Below are 20,814 nucleotides of genomic sequence, written 5' to 3' on the forward strand. Positions count from 1 at the left end.
GAGTGAGACTGGGTTGTAGCCTGTCCCTGATGTTTTTCAATCTGTATATTGAGCAAGCAGTAAAGGAAACAAAAGGAAAATTCGGAGCAGGTATTAAAGTCCATGGAGAAGAAATAAAAACGTTGAGGTTCGCCGATGACATTGTAATTCTGTCAGAGACAGCAAAGGACTTGGAAGAGCAGTTGAACGGAATGGACAGTGTCTTGAAAGGAAGATATAAGATGAACATCAACAAAAGCAAAACGAGGATAATGGAATGTAGTCAAATTAAGTCGGGTGATGCTGAGGGAATTAGATTAGGAAATGAGACACTTAAAGTAGTAAAAGAGTTTTGTTATGTGGGGAGCAAAATAACTGATGATGGTCGAAGTAGAGAGGATAGAAAATGTAGACTGGCAATGGCAAGGAAAGCGTTTCTGAAGAAGAGAAATTTATTAACATCGAGTATAGATTTAAGTGTCAGGAAGTTGTTTCTGAAAGTATTTGTATGGAGTGTAGCCATGTATGGAAGTGATAAGAAGAGAATAGAAGCTTTCGAAATGTGGTGCTACAGAAGAATGCTGAAGATTAGATGGGTAGATCACATAACTAATGAGGAGGTATTGAATAGGATTGGGGAGAAGAGAAGTTTGTGGCACAACTTAACTAGAAGAAGGGATTGGTTGGTAGGACATGTTATGAGGCATCAAGGGATCACCAATTTAGTACTGGAGGGCAGCGTGGATGGTAAAAATTGTAGAGGGAGACCAAAAGATGAATACACTAAGCAGATTCAGAAGGATGTAGGTTGCAGTAAGTACTGGGAGATGAAGAAGCCTGCACAGGATAGAGCAGCATGGAGAGCTGCATCAAACCAGTCTCAGGACTGAAGACAACAACAACTCTGTTTAGTTTGATTCAGTAACTCCACTTTAGCTATTTGATCTACCTATCTAATTTCAGCAGTCTTCTGTAGCACCACATCTCAAAAGCTTCTGGTATTTTCTTGTCTGAAGTGTTATTATGGATGTTTCACTTTCATAGTAACATAAGAAGACCTACATGTAATTTTTGCCATAATATTTAACATGTTTTGCTAATTCATTGTTGAACTAGAGAGCCCTATGAATCAGTGAATGAATTCATACAACAGAATACTTTGCACTGAATGCAATGAAACAATAAAAAAGTAATTCTAATAAAAGTGATACATAATGCTGTTAAATGCATAAATTATTTTATAAGTTGTGAAACATTCCTGCTTTCTTTTCTCTACAAGTAACTGATACCCAAAAAATTAATAACAACAACATGTTACTTACAGTAAAAGTCAAGTTTTCAATGTAATGGTAACGATTAATTACAAGAAGTTCCTCCCTCCTACAATGAGTAAGTGATGCATATGTTCTAACATGAAAACAACAATGTATCTCACACCACATCTCTTCTGTATACTGCTTCTTCAATTAATATAATTCTGAAGTCATATAATCATAGCTCCCTGGCCAAGTTACGTACTTGAGTGTGGTGTTGTTTTATTATACAGAGAATAAATGATGAATGTTTAATACCTACTTTCAAAGTGATTTTATGTATTCTTAAGGTACAAACAGAACATTAAGTAGGAGAAATCAAATAAAAGAAGAAAACACAAAACCTTTAATTCAATTTCTGTGCCTTCATGCTGTGATATGTCGTGTTCACCCAGACGCACGTACATGCGGCGCCTCAGGCAGTGAGCCGCTGTGAGCACCCAGCGGGGAGCGACCAATGTTCCTCCACAGAACACTTCCTGCAACACGACAGGACAGTGCTGGGCACAAGAGAAACACTCTTGGACAACTTTGCATTATGTTCCCAGTTTCATTCATTCTATAATACTTGAGCAAAGAAGAAATACAGTACTTGGCTGGTTAAGCTTTTACAGCATCAATACCAGAATGATAAGACAATTTACATTGTAACATACAATGCATATATGAGGTGTGATCAGAAAGTAACAGGAATTTTTGTTCTTCTTAAAGAATCTTTATTCATCAACATCAGCTTTGTCCCTTTCAAAGCAATCACCTTGAGATATAACACACTTGTGGCAGTGCATTTTCCAAACTTGAAAACACTTCTGGAACTCACTTTTCATTATTGTGTTCAGTTTGTCCAGAAATTCAGTTTTTATCTCATCAGTGGTGGCAAGCTGACATCCTTTCATGATTCTCTTCAGCCTTGATAACAAAAAGCAGGTGTAGGGGGCCATATCTGATGAATAAAGTGGCTGAGGCAACATGATAGTTTTGTATCTTGCCAAAAAATCACAAACAAGCATTGAAATGCGAGCTGGAGCATTATCGTGATGCTATTTCCATGAGTGGTTTTGCAACAGTTCTGATTGTTTTCTTTGGACTGCTTCACCTAAATTGCACATAACTTCCAGGTACTATTCCTTATTGACCATATGAGCATAAGGCAGAAACTCATGATGCACTATCCCACTGTAATCAAAGAAACCAGTGAGAAGAATCTTCACATGCGATCTAACTTGCCAATTTCTTTTAGCTTAGCACTTCACTTCAGGCAGTTTCCATTCAGACAATTGGACCTTGGTTTCTATGTCATAGCCACATACCCATGTTTTCTAACCTTTTGTAACCTTCTTTACAAGTTCTGGATCATTGTTGACTTTATTCAGCAATTTCTGAGTGATGTCCACGCAATGTAGTTTTTGGTCAGAATTCAACAATTTTGGAATAAATTTTGCTGCTACACATTTCATGCCCAAAAAATCTGGAAAAATTGCTTGGCAAAGCCAAGGGACATGCTGGAATCATCAAAAACATCTCTGATGATGATTCAATGATTTTCCAGAACCATTTTCTTCACTTTTTCCACATTGCTGTCAGTAATTTATATGCTATGGCATCCAGGGCGGTCTTCAATGTCTTCTCAGCCCTCATTGAAGTGTTTATTCTACTTGTCTTATTCATAGCACATTTTCCAGAAGCCACAGTCAACATTTCAAATGCAGTGATGCACTTTATTCCATTTTTCAAGCAAAATTTAATGCAAATTCTTTGATCCACCATTTTCAAAAATTAAAATTCTCTGAGCACTTGAAAACATGTATAACCTTTTCAACTGTCAACAATAAACCAAATATTCAAAACAGCTGAAAATGCAAACATACATCAGTAACATGTGTCCCAACAAAATAAAAAAAGTTAAATTGTATGCATAAAACCCGTGAAATTAAAAAATTCTTAACTTTTTGATCACACCACATACAAGGGCTACCCAGAAAGTAAATTCTATTAAAAAAAATTTTTTTCTTTCTTTTTTTTTTTTTTTGTGCCAGTACATTAAGATTTTTTTGATTATGTACACCTCGAAGGTACAACAGTCAGCTAATTTCCTTCATAATTGCCTCTTAGATCAAGGCAATCCTCATACCAAACAACAAATTTTTCAATGCTCTTACTGTAATAGTCCAGCACCTGTGAGCTAAGCTGTGCTTTGACACACTCCTATAATTCATCATTGTCCAAGTTACAGTTTGGGTTTCTTAATAGTTCCAATCTAGAGAAAGCTATTTACACTTACAGTGAGAATGTATTTAATTCATTAGACAATAAATTAGAGGTTACTGGCATTTTCTGTGACCTGTCAAAAGCATTTGACTGTGTGAACCACAGCATTCTTTTAGGTAAATTAGTATATTATGGTGTCACTGGCAATGCTGCAAAATGGTTTGAGTCTTATCTATCAACAGGAAACAAAGGGTGTAATTGCAAAATATCTGTGCAGCAAGCAGTCAGTCTTCATCTGATTGGGAATCAATTACATGTGGTGTTCCTCAAGGTTACATCTTGAGTCAGTAGCTTCTCCTCGTGTACATTAATGACCTCTCATGTGTTACATTGCCAGATGCTAAGTTTGTTTTGTTTGCAGATAATACAAACATTACAATAAGTAGCAAGTTAAGTACAGACTTAGAAATAGCTGCTAATCAAATTTTCACTGACATTAATAAATGGTTTAAAGCTAATTCACTGTCATTAAACTTTGAAAATACTCACTATATGTAGTTCAGAACCTGTAAGATATTTCCTTCCAGCATATGTATAGCATATGAAGACATGCAGATCGAACAGGTTGACAGCGTTCAATTTCTGGGATTACTACTCAATAATAAATTCAGTTGGGAAGGACGTACCACATGTGATAGTGTTTTTCTGCTTTGTTTCTTCATTTTTTGTCCTCAGTGTTGACATACTGCATTGCTACAATGGCTGAAAAATGGGTTGTGGAAGTACAACACTGACTGCTTTAAATGATGTAGCCGACAGGTGCACATTTGCATTTCACAGTACTTTACTTTCACTGTTCACAAACCCCCAATAATACACAATTATATGGCTAGTGCACTATTGTTTAGCTTTCGATAAGCTTCATTAATAGGTTGCAGGCAAACATCCACATACTGCTACAATAGTCTCCTATTGAACATCTACTACCACATAGTTCACATTTCTTTAAGAATAAAAAGGTATGTATGGAGCAGACACTGTCATTGTCTTAACACACGGCATAATTATGTAACACTTATTTCAAAGTTAAGGTGAAGCATTGTTGTTTTTCTAACCAACACAGGTTTCTCGTCAAACTCGGCTGTGTACTGACTGTCTCATGACCAAAAATCGGCCCCTTGTATATCCTCACAATAATGGGTGCCGAAACTACACATTGTTCAAAGTTAAATTTGCAGAAATTACAATTAAAACTTAACACATTAAATTAACTGAATACATCAAAATATTCAGTCTTTTTAACAGTTTCTTCTACTACAAGGTTTAAGTCAAATTATTTGTTTAAATGATGAAATTAACAGATATAATTATGCAAACAATACTTTTGACAAAACTGTTAATTACTTTGGAATTAATTAATGGCTGACTTTGCTAACATGTTTTCGAATAGAGCCAAATAGATCCTTTAAGAATTCAACTAGTTGTACCTCCAAATGTTCATAATTAGTACAGAATTTATATTGGTTTATACATCAACAAAAGAACTTAAGTTATGAAACAATTGCTGATTTCACCCTATAACAAAAGATACTAACTAGGAATAGTCTAAATAAATTAGAAAATCAATTATATGCATAAAACTAAGCACAAAAATAGATCTGGTGTTAAATTCTTTAAAACTGTGGGCCAACCTTTCCCTTTTATGGAAATGCAGATTATATTCATGTATGTTAATGGTAATAAGTTAAAACTGAAAAAACAAATTTAAGTAGGCAGATGGCAAAACAAGAGGGGAACTAATAATATCCCAGCTTGCTTTGTCACACACAGAATTGCTTAAGCACCTTAATGAGCCTGCATCTGCAGTGAGAATAATGTCAGGTGTATGAGATATAAATATAAAGAAACTAGCAAACTTTGCTTAATTTCATTCTATTCTGTCATACAGGATCATATTCTGGGAAAACTCATCAAACTGAGAAAAAGTTTTTAGCATGTAAAAAGGTGTTATAAGAATTGTTTCTGGTGTAAATTCAAGAACATCATGTAGAAGTCTGTTCAGGGAACTATGTATTCTAACCACTGCTTCTCAGTATATTTATTTCTTAATGAAATTTGTTGCAAGTAATATATCTCTATTTCCTGCCAATAGCTCAATAAATAGTTTCAATACTAGGTATAATAACAATCTACATAAAGACCTAAAATCACTTACATTGGTCCAAAAAGGGGTCCAATATTCAGGAACATACATTTTCAATAAATTGCCAGCAATCATTAAAAACTTGGTTTCAGATAAAGCATGGTTTATGCAGAGTCTGAAAGACTTTTTGATAGGCAACCGATTCTACTCTGTAGATGAATATCTTCACAGGGACTGATAGACCATCTTCAGTAAAAATGTTTTTTAGATTTCAGTTTTGACAGCACTTGCTCACAACACTCAATATTAGGTATTTTTTGTATGACAAATTCATTAAAAGTGCATAACAATGTTTCATTCTGACAGCATATTAATTCTGTAAATATTAGCAGTTCTAGTTTACTGTAATGAAATCACCTATTTTGACAATCTCCTGACAAATGACCAGGGTAGTAAGTATTAATTCCAATATTTTATGTTATACTTTTTGACATGTTCCACATCCACGAGAATCATCTCAATTTTTGGTCTATGAAAGTAAAACTGTATCTAATCTAATCTAATCTTCCAACCAATGTGACCCCTAGCCATTTTTTCATCTTCAGAAACAGTGAAAATCACTGGGTGACAAATCACAGTTGTAAGGAGGATGATCGAACAAGTCCTAAACACACATCCAGTAGACTTATTATCTACAAAAACAATGTCAGACCACAGCATCCCATATCTTTTGTTCTGTATAGCTCTTCTGAGCTTGTTTGGAGGTTTACTGTAGTACAGTACCTCTTTCCTTAAAATCAGTATGAAATACATCCTTTCTGACCCAAAAAGTAATAAGTTTTCATGTAGAAAATGTGTGGTGGCACTTTAAAGGTTCAAGTGGTGAGTTAATGTGTCCCAAATCACTGAATGGTTTCTGTCTCCAAGTTGACATATGCAACCCATGTTAACACTAGGACCGCCGAGTGGTCAATTTGACCACTTTTTATATTTTAACATGTTATTATTCGGTCAGTTTCTAATCTATGCTGTTGTGAGTTAATGACTTTTCCTAAATGTTTATGTAGGTCATATAAATAGTCCAATATTTATTTTATCTTCATTAGTTTTCTTTGAATGACCACTTATACTTAAAACTGCCGAGTGGTCACTTTGACCACATTATACGTATATTTGAAAACAGGTTATTTAAAGATTGTTGTGCGTCACTCCCCGGGTTTATTCTTAGCACTCGTCAACAATGTACTAAATATGTTGGTTACTGAAGTTTATTTGCATTGTTTGAATTTAAAAGCTCAACAATGCAATATGTCATTTATTGTTTGCTATTGGGTTTCGCATAAACAAGACTGATTATTTGAATACTGGTCTCAGAGCAGTAGACATGGCTGAGATGTCACAGCGATACAAGCCACGGCCACGGCCACTTTCAGATGAAGAAATTGTCACACTATTGTATGAATCAGATGCTGAAAATGATCCTGAAGTTGAGGACCTTGTGGAAGATTCTACAGATGAAGATTACCAACCTGTCGGTAGTGTTGGGAGTGACAGCTCTGAGACTGAAGATGAAGGTAATTTACATTCACTTATATTATTATTGTTATTATTATTATTGTTACTATATGAATAATGTTCACTATTATAGTAGAGCTGACACTTCTACTGCTACTTCTGTTCCTGCTATTTTATTGTGTGGTACGTTATCTTTATAATGAGTTGTAGCTTTCTAATTGTCTATTTCCTCACACAGTTGCTGAACCAGGACCAAGCAGTAATATAAACAATGCTAGAGAAGAACCTACCCTGGGTAAAAAAGGAACTGCACCTCCTGTAAGTGGACCAATACAGAATCGACGTAGAAGAGGAGAATGAAGTGAGGGTTCACTTCCAGAACCAGGCTCAAAACTCCTGGGGAAGAGTGGGATCACAGAGTGGGCTGTAGCAGACTTCAGTGTTACTACTCCAGGTAGGATAGGTCAACAGAATATATTGAAAGAAACACGGGGACCTACCCCACATGCAAAGCGGCATGTCTCAAATGATAATGTTTTGAGTGCCTGGCGCCTTTTAGTTGATCAATCAATGTTGAAACACATAAAGAAATGCACAGAAGCAGAGGCACAATGGCTTCTTGGAAATAATACCTGGAGTTTGCATTTAGAAGAATTAGATGCATTTGAAAAAGTGGGGAGCCCTATTTTTCACTGACACAATGAGCAGAAACAGGTTTCGAGAAATTTTGAAATATCTGCATTTTGATGAAAAAAATACACGGTTGGAACATCTGAAAAGTGACAAATTTGCACTTACATCAACTAATTGGAACCATTTTATAGAAAACAGTCAGTTGAATTACGTACCTGGATCAAATGTCACTGTGGACGAACAACTTTTCCCCAGCAGAACCAGGTGTCCGTATTTGCAATATATGCCGAATAAGCCTGATAAATTCGGAATCAAATTCTGGCTTATAACAGATGTAGAAACAAAATATCTTTGTTATGGGTTCCCTTATGTAGTAAAGAACGAACGGAGGGCACCTAATGGGAAACTTCCAGAACAAGTAGTAATGAAGTTGGTAGCTCCATATCGCAATAAGGGGCGAAATGTGACTACTGATAATTTTTTCACTACGGTCACACTTGGGTAGAGACTGGAAAAAGAGAAAACTAGTCTTGTCGGCACTATCAACCGTGCAAGAAAAGAAATTCCGAACACTATATAAAAAAAATGAAAACTCCTCTTTATACATCTGTTCTCTTGAAAAGGGAAGGTGGTACTCCGGATGTTTATCAAAGGGAAAAGAACAAAAATGTTCTTCTGTATAGCACCATGCACACAGATGTTGAAATACAAAATAATTCGAAACACCTTCCCAAAACAGTGAGCTTCTACAATAGCACAAAATTTGCTGTAGATGCCTTGGACCAGATGACAAGGAAATATTCTGTCTGCTCTGGTACTCGTCAATGGCCTGTACATGTATTTCACATTGTCCTTGATTTAACAGCCATCAACGCATGGATGATTTTCAAGCTAGTGACAGGGATCAAAATTAGTAGGAGGAATTTCATCCTAAATCTAGCAGAAGAATTATGTAGAGCCTATATGGAAACCAGAAATCAGGAAAGGATGCAAGGGATGGAAAAGAAAAGCAAGAAATGGACAATGGTTATGAAGAAAGAGAAGAAGCAGAAATTCCTGAGAAAGTAGGAAAACTATGCCAAACAAGGAAATGCAGAAACAAGACAAATGAAGCGTCCAGTAAATGCAAGAGATATGTTTGTGGGCCGTGTACATATAAAGTAATAAAGGCAGTAGTTTGTAATGCTTGTAAGTAGGATTAGGTACTACACATGGTCATATTTTATGATTGGTCTTTCTCTTAACATATTCATGGGTACTTAGTTTCTCCAGTAAGATTAATTTCTATTAATTTTAAAACTACTGCAATACAATTAGTATGGTTGCAGATAAATGTTGTGAACTATGTTGTTTAATATTAGTAATATTATGTTCCCATTGTTGTTGTAAAATACAATGATACTGTTAATAAATGTAATTAAAGTAATACATTGTTATCGAGGTCATTAATATTTACATTAAACAGCACAGCATGTACTTACAAAGAAAGTGGTCACTTTGACCACATCGGCAGTTCTAAGTATAGTACTAGTTCCGGCGATTCTAGTGTTAAACTGTAATTGAGGAATTTGTTTCCTTGAGCATTAAACCACCTCAGAAATGTTAATGTGGCTCCCTGCCTCTTGATTTTCTATACATCAGTCACAAGCTCTGGGACCCACGGTGCACAAAACTTGCAGATTTTACAATCAGGCTACTAGGCAATAAGAAAACGCCTGAAACCAGGTATGTGAGGAGATCAAAAAACTTAAACAGGGGATAATGACCGAAGCAGAGAAATCCTGACCTGGCACAATTGATAGACAACCCTGAGTGCTGCTTGGAGTTAAGATATTGAGTCAAATGACCTAAAGCTTACAAAATGGGCACAATGCAAACTGTTCAATCATTTTGTATAGTGAAGCAGCCATTGAAATTAAGCCTGTTATGTTCTACTGCATGTTGTGCCACTGGGCACAACTCTATTCTTGGCCACAGTTTGATGGTGGCATTTCATCCTGGTGGACAGCTGGCTGATAGTCGTACCAATATAAAAGGTTGTGAAATGATTCCTGCAGAGCTGGTATATGACATGGCTGCTTTCACAAATAGACTGGCCTCTGATGGGATAGGATAAGTCTGTGACAGGACTGGAACAGTAAGTGCTGGGTGGATGGATTGGGCAGGTCTTGCACCTCGGTCTTCCACAGGTATATGATCCTTGTGGTAAGGGGTTGGTATTGGGAGTGGCATAGGGATGGATTAGGATGGATTAGGATGTTGTGGAGGTTGGTTGGACAGTGGAGCACCACTTTAGGAGGGGTGGGAAGTATCTTGGGTACGATGTCTCTCATTTCAGGACACAGTGATAGGTAATCAAAACCCTAGTGGTTCAGTTGTTCCAGTCCATGGTGGTACTGGGTGATGAGGGAGACACTCATGTTGTTAGGGGTGGTGGGAGGATTGGGTGTGTGAGGGAAAAAGGCAGTGGAAATCTTTAGAGCTGCTTTTGGACTAGGTCTGGGGTATAATGCCTGTCTGTGTGAAGGTCTTCATGAGACCTTCAGCATATTGGGCAAGTACCGGTAGTTCTTGTCACTGCATATGTGCTGTCCCTGGGTGGGCAGGCTGTATGGTTTTCTTTTTCTTTTTTCTTTTATGTAATGGGTGACAACTGTCAAAGTGAAGGTACTTTTGGTGATTGGTAGGTTTAATGTGGGCAATGGTACAGATGGAGCCACCAGAGAGGAAGATATCAACATCTAGGAAGGTGGTATGCTAGTCTGAGGAACACGTGAAGCAGATGGGACAGAAGGTGTTGAGGTTGTGAAGAAATGAAGATGGGGGCCTTGACCCTGAGTCCAGATCAAGAAGGTATCATCAGTGAACCTTAACTAGAGTTTGGTGTTTCGGGAGGCTAAGAAGGGCTCCTCTAGATGGCCCATAAACAGGTTGGCATAGAAGGGTGCCATGCAGGTATCCATCGCTGAGATGCAGATTTGTTTGTATACACTCCCTTCAGAGGAGAAGTAGCTGTGAATTAGGATAAAGTTAGTAAGGTGTGTGAGGAATGAGGAAGTGGGTTTGGAGTCGAAGGGTGTTGGGAAAGATAGTGTTCCATAGCGGTAAGACCACAGGCATGAGGGATGTTGGTGTATAGGGAGGCGATGTCAAAAGTGACAAGTAGGGATCCTGGAGGTTACAAGGTTGGGATTATGGAGAATGGTGAAAGAAGAAGTTGGTATCTTTGATGTGTGAGGTTAGATTATGGGCAACTGGTTTGTCGTGTTTGTCAATGAGGGCCGAAATTCTTTCAGTGGGACCATAATAACCAGCCACAATGTGGTGTCTACAATTGTTGGGTTTGTGGATTTTGAGGAGTATGCAGAAGGTGGGTGTGCAGGGTGTCATAGGGGTGAGGAGGGAAATGGATTCAGGGGAGAGATTCTGGGAATGGCCTGATGCTCTAAGCCAGGATTGGAGGTTGTGTTCAGGTTCTAGGATGGGATCACTCTGACAGAGTTTATGGGTGGAGGAGTCAGATACCTGGCACAGGCCTTCTGCCAGGTAGTTGCTGTGATTCATAACAAAAGTGGTGGAGCCTTAGGTCATAATTTGTTTTGAGGTTATCTGTGGCTATTATTTCTTTTGCTGAAAGGTTGGTGTTCAGGGAAAGGAACATGGGGACAGATGGTGAAACCAAGTTGGAGGAAAGGAATTCCTGGAAGGTGACCAGTGGGTGGTTAGGTGTGGTGGTGGTGGGCATCATGGTTGAATGCTGGTATGAATTAGGAAAGACAAGAGTTCAATGTTGAAATTAGGTTGGCTTTGGTTGGAGGGATTGATGGCAAAGAAGTGCTTCCATTGGAGGTGCAGGTGGCGATAGGAGTAAAATAAATGTTATTTAGATCTTCAGAATACTTCCTGCACATTTTTAATGTAGTCAAACAGTGTATATTTCATTCAAATGGGAAAATTAAATAGAATGTCACCTTAAAATGATATAGTCCAGGTGAGAAACAAAAATTCATCCAGTGTTGGTTAACAACATTTAAGAAATGAGTGGCTGTATTCTATTACAGCTGTAATTCCTTTAAACATTATACACATTAAGGATGTACCAAAACATTCATGACAGAGGAACTGGCCTGGAGAAATTGTAAAAACAAACATGTCAGAAATCTCTGGATGTGATACTCCTGTTTAAATAAAGATTATCACAAGATTATTTGTACGAACATCAGCTATGTGTTACTCAATACACTCTAGAGAGTGATCACATCAGGTTACCATCATTTTTAGAATAATTCATAATTTTTGAGCAGTCAAACACCATTTTAGGAAGGGAAGATATTTATTGTGAAAAAAAGAGATAAATACTTCTCATTTGAGCAGCTCCTCAAGTGGTATCAGGATGATAAGTGGACCCCACCCTAGTCATGTTACCAAGGAAAAATCCCTGTCAGTACTAGGAACTGAACCCATGTCCTCCACAAGGCAATCAAGATGAGCTGACCATTCAGCCACGAGAGGACTTATTTCCCTCTAAAACCATGCTAAAATTTTGTTGACAGTTCTCAAATTTAGAAGTCTACCAGTCCAAATGAAGTAAAAGTTGATTTTAGTTCCTCAAAATTGTGTTTTCTTACATTTGCATATTTGATTAGTTGAGTCCTATTGACTAAATTTCACACACTATGGCTTGTTGGCAGTTGATACTATTTTACTATGCTGATTTGTAGCTACATTAATTTTTTGTTATTCCTAAAATAAATCTGTTTGCTTTAATGATTTAATGAAAACCTGAAACATTTTAAGCACATTTAGAACTTTGGGTACATAGGTTAAGAAAAGAAAATCCATTTATTATTGCTGATTCTACCTGAATCAATACTGCACGGATTCTGGATGAGACTTTTGATATTAACATTCCTGGTACAGACACTGAAAATGTAGATACTGCAAATGATGTTAAAAGACCACAGTTGACTATGTGAAAAGAAGAAATTGAAGATGTTGCAGACAACGAAAGTTCCAGAATGCCAAAATTACCTCCAGAACCACTTACTTTGCTAAATCATCTAGTGTGCAATGGCAGTATAAAACTCAGTACAAAGAAGATACTTGAAAGTCCTTGGTGAAACACACACACACACACACACACACACACACACACACACACACACACACACACACACAGAGAGAGAGAGAGAGAGAGAGAGAGAGAGAGAGAGAGAGAGAGAGAGAGAGAACTGTCCTGCTACATTGTACTGGCACTGCAGCTCAACAAGGCTGAGGGTTCTTATTGAGTGCAGTGAATAAGATGAAAAAGATGGTGGAGAGGGGGAGGGAGGGAGGGTTGGAGTGAAGGGTGGCTGGCAGCTGGGAGGGAGATACAGCTGGCACACAGGATAAGAACATGTGGCACAGGTGAGTTCACTCTGGTGCAGATCAGTTAAGTTTTGCACAGCACACAGTAATGTGTAGGAGTGAAATGGCAGGGGAAGACAGAGCGGGCTGTTGTTGTTAGAATTAGTAAAGTGGGGGACCAGCTTACAGTCGTGGAGGTGGGTGCAAGAAAGAGGTTACTGGCTTAGAGCATCAGGCCATTCCCAGAATCTCTCCCCTGAATCCATTTCCCTCCTCACCCCTATGAAGCTAGGAAGACTGTGGGATGTGCTGTGAAGACAATTCTTATCTTCAGGGTGGGCACAAAGTCCAGTCACCCCTGCCTGAAACACAGACATATATATGACATGACAAACCCATAATGTGTTGACCTCTGACTGTTGTCTGTTGTATATTATGTGCAAAGTGGAGGTTAGGAACTGGTCACTCATTGGAACAAATGTGTATTAACTTCCAGATGTGGTATGGGTATGAGTCACTTCTGAACAGAATATGTCTGAAAAAAGGGAGAGTGGGAACAAAAACGCCTTACCAGTGGTATTGTATAGGATAAACTGAGAGGTGGTAGGCCACAATCATGCATTACAATGCTTTCCCATGACAAACTTCACTGATGATGATTATTTAAAAATAGGAATGGACAAATCAGCTTAGATGAATGTTTATTACCCTATCAAGAAATAAGCAATTCATGTGGTGGATGTATATATGTATTCTTTCTTTTATTTATTCATACAACATCAGAAGACAAGGAATATGGGCAAACATTTGTTGAATTGTGGGTTCTTTTAAGGTGGTGGTGGTGGTGGTTACTGTTTAACGTCCCGTCGACAACGAGGTCATTAGAGATGGAGCGCAAGCTCGGGTTAGGGAAGGAAATCAGCCGTGCCCTTTCAAAGGAACCATCCTGGCATTTGCCTGAAACGATTTAGGGAAATCACGGAAAACCTAAATCAGGATGGCCGGAGACGGGATTGAACCGTCGTCCTCCAGAATGCGAGTCCAGTGTGCTAACCACTGCGCCACCTCGCTCGGTGGTTCTTTTAAGGAGAAAGAGTGGGCGAGGTGGTGGGGGAGGAGAAGAAGAAGAAGAAGAAGAAGAAGAAGAAGAAGAAGATGAGGAAATTCAAGCACAACAATGTCTGCCAAATCAGTGCTAATGTCAGTAAGACACAGAAGAAAACAATGCACCAAAAGCAAATGTCCTGGCAGAGTACTGATTGTGATGCCATTAGTAACACACTTCATTGTTCCAGAACACAATGCAATAATGCAAGCTGTGTGCAAGAACAGGCTGTAGATCTTTTACAACTTTTTTATGAAATAATAACTTACCAAAATATTTGTGCCTCTCTTACTCAAAATTTGCAACAACATTTTAATGAACAGACAGACAAGGGCCAAATATTTTACATAACAGCTTTCTCAAATTTATTTTTCTTAGTTTTATAAAGCTACAGTTTTCAAAATATATCCTAAAATAAAGAATTTCAGCTGGCCCAGTGAGGGTATTTGAGCTTAGACTCAAATGTCTTTATTGGATCTAACAGTACAATTTTGGAAGGCTACTTCCAGTGAATACCATTTAAATGTTCCCCTCGCCTGAACCTCGGATGGTAGCAATCACAGACTGGTGCTGACCTTGTACCTGTTGAGTATAGCGACTTGCCACGGCCACCTGCCTTTGCTCGCAGGCCTTCCTCCGACAATCCTCGTGAGTGACCAGGCTGGGCTACCTTTGTTCCCTGCAGGCACTCCACACTGCCAGATGTCATCAGACTCTGCTTCCAGCGAGTTTCCATCATCAAGAGCATTTTCCTCGGACTCTGCTTGACATAAAAGTTACTGGCTTAGAGCAATGATTCTACAAAATAAATAAAATAAATAGAGTAGAGAAGTTATTATTCATTGTCCAAGTGTTAAAATGAAGTGGAAACTATTTGCTAGTGGAAATTATGTGATGTGACTTGTAAATCATTTCACAGTTACTGAAAATGTGTGTTGAAACAACTGATCCTTCTTCTGAGCAAGGGGGAAAAACTAAGACATGAACAGAGTCAACCAAAATAGTTCTTCAACAAATACCATTCACAAATTGAGGCTAACAATGAATCTGCCTCTGACTACTATTGAATGATCAATTTTATTTCAACACAGCATCTAAGCCAGTGCATACATAATACAATCACATTACTTATTGATTTTGTGTTAACAGCTTCCTTGACCTCTTCCAGTGTTGTTCCCTCATAATTGGTAAGTAAATAAATTGTATCGTGTATGCACTGGCTCATTGTATTTCTTTAATATGAACAGGTAGACCAGAAGATGGTGCTAGAAGCCAAAAACTGATCATGTTAAATCTAAAGCTCACTTGACTGTAGTCAGAAGAAGAGGCATTCTTACTCTCAGTTTATCAGGCATTCCCACAGTTGCATCAACAATGGAAAGTGCACAGTTTTCGTAGTACAAAATAAGGCTACATATTATCAGAAAAAGGTATGGTATGGATAGCATAAATAATTTAGTATTCATTTACCTATCATTTCATCAATTTAAAAGGACTGACATATTAAAAGTATGATTAAATTTAGGTGATAATCTGCCAACTATATTCAGCTTTCTTCTTACATATATTTGCAGCACTTCATAACATTTCTATTCTTTTAAAAGTCCTACTCATTACTCCATAATATTTAGGCATACCTGCAGCAAGTTGCAAGCAGCAAATATAAACAAATTAAGATCTGCTTCAGAAGCCACAAATTCGCAGTGACTATTAGTCAGACAGATCATCATTCCAATTGATGGCAGGCGCCAGAATACCAGGCAGCAAAGACTCAAAACAGAAGTCCCTGTGACACTGAAGGTGCAAATCAAGAAGATTCCATTAATTTATTTGTGGAGGCTCTTGTCCCAGTTGATCAGGTTGTTTGCCAATCATATTTACACTTGGCCTTTGGTCACACAGAAAGGGGTGAGGTAGTAGTCAGTATCTGAATGTTGCCGTAATCTATGGTATACCCACTGTAAATAAAATGTTCAACTGCCACAGATTATTTGTTTGGCTGTAAAAAGCAGGTGTACCATTGGTGCATCATTCCTATATGGTACAAGTTGTTTCTCCTATGAAAGTTTAGTTTGTAGAGGTCCCTAATAGATTAAAATATGACATGGTTAGGTCTCTATAAAATATGTGACTCAACAGATATCACTGACTACTGGCCATTCTCACACCTTTCCCAAATTTGCTCATATCTTTTCTCAAATTTCTGAAAAGGTTGTGTACTCAAGGGTTGTCAGCCACCTGTATAGTAATGGGATACACAATTATTCATAGTTTGGATTTAAAAAGGGCTGCTCTAGTGAGATAGTTATTTATATTTTCATTGACCATCTAATCACATTTTAAAAGGTAAAATACTGGGATCATCTGCTTCAGTTCATTACATAAGTCATAATATTTTACTGAGAAATTGAATTTTTACAGGATAACTAACATGGTTCAGTACATGCCCAGTTTAGTTTCTGTTTATGAAACAGGATGTAGCAAATTACACTACAATTTTTGAGTAATATGAAAAGGGACATCACATCATCTGCATAGGGAGAACCCACAATGGGCTTTCTGTAGGGTTCAGTCATGGGATCATCACTGCTTTTGCTCTATGTTAGTGACTTAGAATTTTACTTGTATCAGGTAACAACCTCACAGACTTAGTAATTTCTTAAGATGATACAACATAACTGTAAAGCTGAGGAAAAAAGCTAAACAGGAATTTTTGCTCAATTTGTTTTGTGCAAAAGAACTAGCTTTAAAGTTTGGAAAAAAACCAGCTCATGCACTTTTGTACAGTCAACACTGCCATCTATTAATACTGTATCTCAACAAAACAGGGCAGAAAATTCTACATTATTGGATGTGCATACTGATGTAAATTTGAACTGAAAGAACCACATGGAAGACTTGCTAAACATTTAAATTCAGCCATTAATTCTCAAGAAATAATTTGCAACTCTGGGAACATAGAAATCAGTAACATAACACATTATGCACATTCTATTCATTCATTTCATTTACAGGATTTTATAATCAGATAATGCATCACTTATGTAGAATTTGTGCAAAATACACAGAAATTCATCCTCGTCTTGACTGATATACAAGTCCATTCCTTTGCTCTTAAGGTGTGGCCACTTCAATTGCCTGTTGGCAACTGAGCTGTTCGCTTTGTCTGTTAGTTGGCTGTCAACACTCTGTCACCTGCTGACCTGTTTACTTCGTGCTTTCTCACTATCTCTTCTCCACAGCATGGCGTCACAGTCTCCATGAACCATAAGTGGAGAGAAAGTTCTTTGTAGTAAGGCTTGGATGCAATTAAGAAGTACAGGGCATTGTTCTTTCAGACATGCATGCAAATCCAAAGTAGCAGGCACTGTAACAACTACAACCATCAAAAATTACAAGAAATGTTTTATCAATTGCAAATATGAACCACCGTCGGTAATGAAAATTTGTGCCACACTGGGACTCAAGCACAGATTTCCCACTTTTCACGAGTGGTTGCCATAACTACTTTGGCTATCAGTGCACAGATCACAGCCCGATCCAAACTTCCATATGTTGTTGTCCACGTGTCACAAACTGCACTTGTGTTTTACATATATTCCTGTCCAGGAATAACATAGTTATTGCGATTTGAGGGCCCTATACTTCTTAGTACAGGAACTGCTATTTAGTATTTAGTTATCAATACCATATCCTTAACTCTCAATGCCGGCCGAAGTGGCCGTGCGGTTAAAGGCGCTGCAGTCTGGAACCGCAAGACCGCTACGGTCGCAGGTTCAAATCCTGCCTCGGGCATGGATGTTTGTGATGTCCTTAGGTTAGTTAGGTTTAACTAGTTCTAAGTTCTAGGGGACTAATGACCTCGGCAGTTGAGTCCCATAGTGCTCAGAGCCATTTGAACCATTTAACTCTCAATAATATGTCCCTGCTGGATGAAAATATACATAACATATGAGTGCAGTTTGTGATGCTTGGATGATTACATATGGAAGTTTGTGTCTGGCTATTTTTTGTGTACAGATAGCTGAAATGGATAAGGCGACCACTTGCATAAAGTGGGAAATCTAGGTTTGAGCCCCACTCTGGCACAAATTTTCACTGCCATTATTCAAATACACAGCCAATTGTTGTTCATGTTCACAGTTTCGAATACATTTCCTGTATAAAATTTATGTTAAAAGAGGGAGTGAAGATCCCAGTAAAAAGCATGATAGAGAGAATGGCAGCAGCCACTGGCATTTCCTTTCACACATGAAACAGAATAAAGAAAGAGGGGAAAACATAACCATAGGTACATTGCAAGGTTTCTCTACTCCAGGAAGAACATGTAAGAAGAAGAAAAAGAAGAAGAAGAAGAAGAAGAAAATTTTACATTTACATAAATGATGTAGGAAAAGACAGGGCTTCCTTTACCAGGACACAGATTAGCTGACTGTTTTTTAAGGCGTTCCTTGCAGAGTGGGGGAGTGGCCATGTACGTAAAAAACAGTACTCCACTTGAGTCCATAGACATATCATGGCACTGTACTGAACAGATATTTGAATGTTATGCAGGGGCCATTGAATTTAGTGAAACTAAACTTCTAATTTTTGTTGTTTATAGGTCCCCTAACTCTGACTTCAGAGCATTACTGCTCAGGCTAGAGAGAATTCTTGATTCACTTTATAGGAAGTACCAGAAATTAGTTATATGTGGACTTCAATATTAATTTTTTATATGAAGGCAAAGAGTACGTGGTATGCAAATAGAGTAGTTAATTCTCAGGATAAAAATAAAACAGTATGGTCAGTTGTGAAGCAAGTGTCTGGTCAGCAGCACAAGGTCAACAATATAAAGTCAGTTCATAGTAAAAACATTTCTGTTACTGATAGATCAGATATATGTACAGTATTTAACAATCATTTTCTGAGATCTGCTGGTGAATTAATTGCTTGGGTGACTTCATGTCGCAAAATTATCACTCCAGGCATTTGTGGTATCATCTTGTACGTATCTGTTTCTGCTTGTATCCACCGTGCATGCCTGTTATGTTGTACCGGGTTTGACCATATGTTGCTCCAGAAGTGTTCCATGTCTGTTATGTTTGGTGGATTGTCTATTTTAATGTGTGTGTTATCTATTGTCTGGTAAAATTTCTTTTGGTTTGTGTTGAATGTTTGGTTTTGTTTCCTTCTATTTTCACTTTTTTGTATCTTCTAAGTCATTTGGCCAATGCTTGTAATTTCTGCTTCTTTTCATCTAATTGCTCTATCACTTCTTGTTGTGAGATTTTATCTAACCTTTTTCGTTTTTTTTCTGACATTTCATTTCTTATAAATTGTGTTAGCTGTCCGATGTCTTTTCTCAGTTTTTCTATTCTGATCTGTAGCCTGTGTTGCCATGCTGGTTTTGTGGGTTTCTTCTGTGTGTTGGTTGGCTCTGATCTCTGCCCAGTGTGTATATTTAGTGTAATGAGTGCTCCTATATAAACCAGTAGTTGTAACTCTTCCATAGTTGTGTTTTCATTTATTTTGTTGTGTATGATTGTGTTGATAGTTTTTATTGTTGTTTCAACTTGTGGGTTATTTGGCGGTCTATGCAAGAATGGTCTAATGTCTGTATTTGTGTCTTTGTATTCTATATATGTCAGCTGCAATTTTTCTTCTATATCTAACATGTGAGTTACGTTGAGTTGTATTTGTGTTTGTTCTGGTGGCTGTCTTAAGATTTTGTTTTCCTTATTATTATTATTATTATTATTATTATTGACAAGGTGGCAGTTTTTGCTCATCCTACAATGAATATGGATGCAAACTTATGCAGAACAGTGGGAATATAGCGTTCTCAGACTCTTCTGTTTCACTTTCTCGTACACCAACTTGTCAAGCTGAAGAAATGGAATGGTCCAGCAGCTCAGTAAATGAATCACCACAGTAGTATACCTTTTATCCATTCAGAGCCTACACCAATGCCATCTTGGTGAGAGTTTTATGTATCAGAGTGGTTATAAGAGCCTGCGAAGAACATAACCATGGTACAGTAGATGTGTTATGAGACGAAATGTATCACCATCTTTCAACCAGAAAAAAATGTAAAACTTTTGTTATATTTGGAAAAGTGTCATGTCATCCTCAATTTTGATGATCTTACAACATTGTTCTTGGTGCAGAAACAGAATAACAAATTCTGCAGTTCAATGACATCACTATACATAGACATGCCAAACTGGTGATACAAGGGGCGTCTTGGATTAATTCCATGGCTGTCAGAGGATGAGTTTACCAGACAAGTGGAGTGTGGCTTCAGGAGGTTTACCAATGGGGTCTGAGCTGTATTTCACACCCACAACCCAAATAAAATACTTTTCAGCTCACATTTGTTCTACTTCAATCATGTTAGTCAATATTAAAAAATGATATTCATATCGAGTCTCCTGCCAGAACATAACATCACCTTGACACAATATTTCAGTACTCCACCTGGTTGCCATCTTTAGGTGAGCAAGCCATCACACTAACTTGCCATAACTGACATCAAATCAAAGCTGCAGCTCCTTTATACACTGCCAGTATGTCTATCACGCATGCAC

General features: G+C 37.8%; 1 protein-coding gene across 1 annotated transcript in view; it reads right to left on the minus strand.

Annotated features, from left to right (window-relative positions):
* LOC126418917 (coagulation factor X) overlaps positions 1–20,814 on the minus strand; it is a gene marked incomplete in the record, with an annotated part of 816,895 nt that overhangs the window by 45,965 nt on the left and 750,116 nt on the right. Inside the window, 2 exon segments of the mRNA XM_050085943.1 lie at positions 1,637–1,771; positions 14,821–15,005. Coding sequence (XP_049941900.1) covers positions 1,637–1,771; positions 14,821–15,005 — 320 coding nt within the window.

Source organism: Schistocerca serialis, chromosome 9, assembly GCF_023864345.2.
Source record: "Schistocerca serialis cubense isolate TAMUIC-IGC-003099 chromosome 9, iqSchSeri2.2, whole genome shotgun sequence".
Classification (NCBI taxonomy): Eukaryota; Metazoa; Arthropoda; class Insecta; order Orthoptera; family Acrididae; genus Schistocerca; species Schistocerca serialis.